Genomic DNA, 5,853 nt, shown 5'->3' with positions numbered 1-5,853 from the left:
CAATATTGGATACGGAAATATCCTACTGATGGGGAAGAATAATCTTCTGAAGCTATCCTGTTAATTGCGATTGATTGAAAAACCACAAAACCAAATGTATTTGGTCACAGTGTTACATGGATAGAAAACATTCAATTAAACTCTTTCACATGAATATATTTTGAAAATTCCCAGAGGAACTGGCAGATTATTCTCAGTAACGATTAGATATTTCCACATTTTCCTCGATACTGGAAGCCCACCAGTGGTTAATGCCAACTCGATAACCACCTGTTAATAGCCGCGCGTGTATGTGTGTGTAGCGATGTCTTCCCAGGGAACCGTTTGTGGCATCACTCTCCTCCTGATAGATTCCCTTCTGGCCTAGGGTGCACAAACAGGCTCTTGGTGACACCGTTCATCCGCGCTTTCATGATAAATAAAGAGCTTCACCGCAACAGCGACAACATGCTCCAATCGCTGTTCAATTAGAACTGAGTGGATTTCCGAGCGGCGCTCGCTTATATACCGATTGGTGATTTCAATAGCCTGTTTTGAAAGCAATTTTAAGACTATTGAAACAAGTTTTTGGATCAGAAGGTAACAAGTATAGAACGCGTAGACATTTTATCTATCGAATGAAGTGTTTATCATACCATTTCGTTCAGTTGTTTAGGAGCTATTAACGATCAAAATCTCGGTCTAGTCCTACGTCAAAACAGCTTAATCAATGCAACATAAAAGAAATTAAGAAGAAATTGAAGAGCGACACAAATTACTAATCGGGAAATGTTAGTAGAAAATCGAAGGATAGAAAATAATTGCGGCTACTAATACATCCAATCTGCTCTTATTTCTTCAAAAAGAAGTTCATTTGGTTTAAGATTACTATCAAACAATGTTACAGGTCCAGAGGTCGAGAGTTTATTTTTATTTATTAATCTGTTTATTTTTACAAGCTCAGTACAGTCGAGTGTTGTTTGGAGTAATTTTGTCTTACAAGCACTTTGGAAGTAATCAAAACACAAAATTCCGAATGGTCGCTATGGATTTGGAATTAAAAATATTCAGAATGCCCCGGTGAAGTGATAGTTGAAATATGGAATAGAACGCGCTCTCTAGAAATTATTCGATGAAGGTTTTGGTGAACATCCATCTATCTTGGAAATTGCAGAAATAAAGTTTTATGGCTAACATAATTTTGGTGTTATACAGTGATAAAAATGTTACTTACAAATTATCATTCTTCGCCAAACACTTTTCGAAACGCACATTCATCATAAATTTTCCCGTAACGATAAACAATTTTATATATCTCACCGTTCTCGTAATTTTTAATGGGAAAATAAAGCTTCAACCATGATCGTTTGAATTCCGATCTTGGAACTATATCGTCAACCGAGTATATCCTATTTTGGCGCTTCCCTCGAGAATCTAAAAATGAAATTTTCACTCTCCTCTGTTGATCATCCGTATAAATGTATCCGACTAGATTGCTGGTGATGTAACTGAAGGCCAGCAGAGTCAGCGTTGAACTAAAACCTACAATGTTGAAGCGTTGCAAGAAAAATTAACATTCTGTCATTCCAAATATACCTATCGACCCAACAACTTGTGCCGTGGAGACGGAACATATGTCGGCGTAAGCTAGCCCAAGACACACCGGAACCGAAACACCAGTCAGCGCTGCCGGATATAACTTGAGTCTTTTAAGCGAAGCCATGAACGTGATGGACGGAAAGTGATAGATGGTGTACCACGAGCTTGGTTCGTCGGTCATGGACGGCACCCTGTTCAGCTGATTCTGCTTCGCACATTCTGTCGATTTTGCGGAACAGTGTCGCACAAAGCTCGTTTGGAATGGTGTCCAATAACAAAGTGAGGCTCCACTAAGAGCATTATTTGTGCGCACTATTGAGCGTAACCTTATTAAGTTATTCATTTGTTTTTGTTATCACTTTTCTCTCAGAACTTTCGGTATTACAAACTTGAATCTCCTCTGATAAAAACAAATCAGCTGAAGATCTCACGATACATGCCGCAAACGACGTACTAGAATTACGTGAGGAGAGAAGAAGTGTCAAAAACAGGGTTTGACAATTGATTCAATAACACGTGAGTTTGTTTTCAACTCGTGTGTTGAGACTTCAAATTCAAACGAATGTGGTAAGATTTGTTAGTGGCGGTATAGATTCATTTTCCCTTGTTAAGAATTGCTGTTATGATTAAAAGATTAAACGGGTTGAGAGTGAGCAATTTGTAGAAATAAATCGTTATATGTACACAAGTTGAAAATATGAGTTCCAAAATTAAACTAAAAGAAGTGTAAGTATTGGTAAAATAAAATTGTGTTTTTTTTAATTATCCAATTGGCAAAATTAATATTGTCTTCTAGGTACGATGTTCAGAACGAGTATAAGGCATTCTACACTGGCGGTACGGTCCAATGGAGCTCCGATGGTGAGGAGATTTTCTGTCAAAACAACGGCACTATCAACCTCATCTCCGTAGGAGATAAAGCAGCACAACCGGTAAGCTTTGGCAGCAGCGAGTCCGAGAAAAGCGATGAAATCAGCGAAGATATTGTGTACACTTTTGCGTTGAGCAAGAATGGCGAAAACATCGTGTCCGCCCATCGTTCGGGTTTACTTAAGCTTTGGGATAAAACCAGCATCAAGTTGAGTAAAACGTGGAGAGGACTACATTCGGGGCCGATAACGAAATTGGCGTTCAGTGGTGACGATCAACTGATCGCTAGTGGTGGTACCGATGCTACCGTTCGTGTGTGGGATCCCGAGGCACAAGTCTGTAAAGGGACACTCAGAGGCTGTCAGGGTGTAATTAACCTGATCGTATTCCACCCGGATACCGAGAGTAGGGTTCTTCTGGCTGCCGGAGATGATGTGAAAATAAATGCATGGAATTTCGAGACGAGAGAGCACATCAAAACATTCGAAGGGCACTTTTCGAAGGTTACAGCGGTTTCATTTTCCAACGATCGGAAGTTTTTAGTATCGTCTGGCAGAGATAAAATATTAATCTTGTGGAACTACGAAACGCAAGCAGCAGTCAAAACAATCCCAGTTTACGAATGTTTAGAGAGTGTTTTTGTTCTGCCAAATAAGATAATGGTAGGAGGGCAGAAACTCGCTTCTGCTAAGATCTACGCTGCCTGTGCCGGTGAAGAAGGCATTATTAAGGTGTGGGAAATGACGGAAACTAGGATAGTCTTTAAACAAGTTAACAGTTTAATAACAAGATCCACGGAGGAAGGAGGACTGGCCATCACGGATATGCTGTTCAATGAAACAGTTGGCCAAATTGCAGTGATAAGCGCCGATCACAATATATTCATACACGATTTGGCAACGTTCGAATGTTTGAGACAGCTGTCCGGATTCAGCGATGAAATACTTGACTTAATTCTGTTCGGGAAGAAAAATCGTTTTCTCGGAATGGCTACCAACAGCAGTGATTTTAAAGTTTACGATACAACGACAATGAATTGTCAGCTGGTAAAAGGTCACACGGATATCGTGCTTTCGTTATCGGCAAACAACTTCTTCATCCTATCATCTTCGAAGGATAATTCTATCAGATTGTGGCGTTACAACGAAGAGCAAATTTTGATACAATGTGTTGCGATTGGTCTGAAACATACGAATGCGGTTGGTAGTGTTGTCTTGAGTAAGGTATCCGGCAAATTTTGCGCTAGTGTGAGTCAAGACAAATGTTTGAAGGTCTGGAAGATTCCTAAGGAATTTGAACAAACCACAAATGATAAAGATCTGACTCGGTTGAATTGCACATTGACAGCGCTGGCGCACGACAAGGACATCAACTCTGTGTGCATATCACCAAACGATTGTCTTATCGCGACCGGTTCGCAGGATAAAATTGCCAAATTATGGGATGCCCGCAATTTAAGTTTAGTTGGAGTTTTTCGTGGACACCGCCGAGGTATTTGGGCCGTCAGATTCTCTCCGGTAGACCAGATTCTCCTCACTAACGCAGCCGACTGTTGTATTAAATTGTGGTCCCTCACAGATATGACCTGTCTTAAATCCTTCGAAGGACATGAGAGTTCAGTTCTTAGGGCGGAGTTCATCTCCAATGGAATGCAGCTTCTGTCCGCTGGCGCGGATGGACTCATAAAGCTGTGGTCTATCAAAACATCGGAATGTATCCAAACAATGGACAAACACGAGGATCGCATTTGGGCACTATGCGTTACGATGGATGAATCTGTATTCTATAGTGGTGGTACCGATTCGATACTGATAAAATGGAAAGACATCACCGAGGAGAAACGAGAACGGGAATTGAGTGAACATAAAAATATGGTCCTCCAGGAACAGGAATTAAACAATCTTTTGAACGACAAAAAACTTCTGAAGGCACTTCGTCTATCTCTGAATTTGGATCGACCGCTGATGACCCTGAAAATTATAACAGCTGTCATAAAAACCCAAGAACAAGGCTTACAAGGTACGATTCAGAAGCTTGGTAATGATCACAAGGAGACTTTACTGAAACACGCAGCTGAGTGGAATACAAACAGTAAAAATTGTCGCCCTGCACAACTAGTTCTAAACATTCTGCTTCAGGAAATGCTGTCCGGTAAATTCCACGTTTCGGAATTGAACAAACATCTCGAAGCGGTTTTGCCATATACCGAACGGCACTTCAAACGAATGACCGAGTATGCGAAGGACCTTAAATTTATCGAGTACACATTGCAGTGTATGCAACCACACGCTGTCCGGAGAGCTAATAAAAATCAGACTACCTAGTCTCCAACATCCAGTTGATATAATTATTGATTCTAGATTACAATCATCCGAATGTTTTCCTCCAATTCATATTTAAACGAGCTATACTTCATTTGGTCCACACAAGATCTCGTGAAATGTCTCGGACGCAATTGTGTATCACAATCAAAACCCATATCCACAAACAACCTTATCGTGGTGAATATCTGTTCACCTAACCTGCCGCAGTTCCGATCGTGTTTCATGTACTATTTGTAACTTTGTCTTGCGATCTTTACAACTTGTATTAACGTGTTTGCACGTCTCCGCAATAGAAAGATAAACGGGCTCCTACATTGGGAGCTGTAGTTATTCATATCCACGTTCAGATTGTTTTGAAAGATTAACGAGCAAAACGTCATTTGGGATTTGTTTAGTGTGGAGGGGCAATTTCGAACCGCCGTCCAAGTTTGTTTCACAACAAAGGAAACTGCAAGTAAACTAAAAGTCCGGGCCAGAAGGGTTTTGAGAACAGTTCTATGTTAAAACGACTGGGAGAACACAAACGTGCTTCGGCTTTGTTATCACCCAAACAAGGGAATATTTTTGGTCATCATCCAATATTTTCTTCATCTTTTTGTTTTTCGACTTTAAAAGGCTTTAAACTTTGCAGTTAAAAATCAAAAATATTTTGATGGTAATAAATCACGTTGATATCAAAAATGTAATGTGAAATTCGCTGTCTATTACTGCAAATCATTGTGAATATAGTCAGTATATGTAGTAAACCAATCTTATATTTTCATTTCAGCTGCGTATTGCTGTAAATTAGCATTTTGAATGCATACATAGCTGTTGTAGATCATCATACACAATACTATTCAAATATAGTTTGTTTAGTTATCAGAATTCTGATAGCACAACTGCATTTCAAGGGCTTTAAATCTGCATTTAGCAGTAGAGTAGCCGTATATTTAGCCAAAAACGGTTGTTAAGTCGCACATAGGGTAGACTGCGAATGAAAATGTCCATTTCGAATTTTCAAAGGGAACTTGATAAAAAATGTTCATTCTCAGGAAAAACTATCCTATGCAAAATATTAGCTCAATCAGACTTCATCGTC

General features: G+C 39.8%; 2 protein-coding genes across 2 annotated transcripts; one reads left to right on the top strand and one right to left on the bottom strand.

Moving 5' to 3' along the window:
- Positions 1 to 901: 901 nt before the first annotated feature.
- On the bottom strand, positions 902 to 2,037 carry LOC129775678 (transmembrane protein 186). Its single transcript, XM_055780674.1, has 2 exons — positions 1,576 to 2,037; positions 902 to 1,521 (listed from the first exon to the last, which is right to left on the bottom strand). Exons 1-2 carry the CDS (start codon positions 1,919 to 1,921, stop codon positions 1,220 to 1,222), a joined length of 648 nt encoding a protein of 215 aa, XP_055636649.1. The 5' UTR covers positions 1,922 to 2,037; the 3' UTR covers positions 902 to 1,219.
- On the top strand, positions 1,639 to 4,795 carry LOC129775677 (transducin beta-like protein 3). The gene is made up of 2 exons (XM_055780673.1): positions 1,639 to 2,304; positions 2,375 to 4,795. The coding sequence occupies exons 1-2, from the start codon at positions 2,276 to 2,278 to the stop codon at positions 4,770 to 4,772; spliced, it is 2,427 nt and encodes an 808-aa protein (XP_055636648.1). The 5' UTR covers positions 1,639 to 2,275; the 3' UTR covers positions 4,773 to 4,795.
- The last annotated feature ends 1,058 nt before the right edge of the window (positions 4,796 to 5,853 follow it).

The sequence above is a fragment of the Toxorhynchites rutilus genome, chromosome 3 (assembly GCF_029784135.1).
Source record: "Toxorhynchites rutilus septentrionalis strain SRP chromosome 3, ASM2978413v1, whole genome shotgun sequence".
NCBI classification, from domain to species: Eukaryota; Metazoa; Arthropoda; class Insecta; order Diptera; family Culicidae; genus Toxorhynchites; species Toxorhynchites rutilus.
Note: the sequence above shows the minus strand (reverse complement) of the source record. Positions and strands in the feature narration are given on the sequence as shown.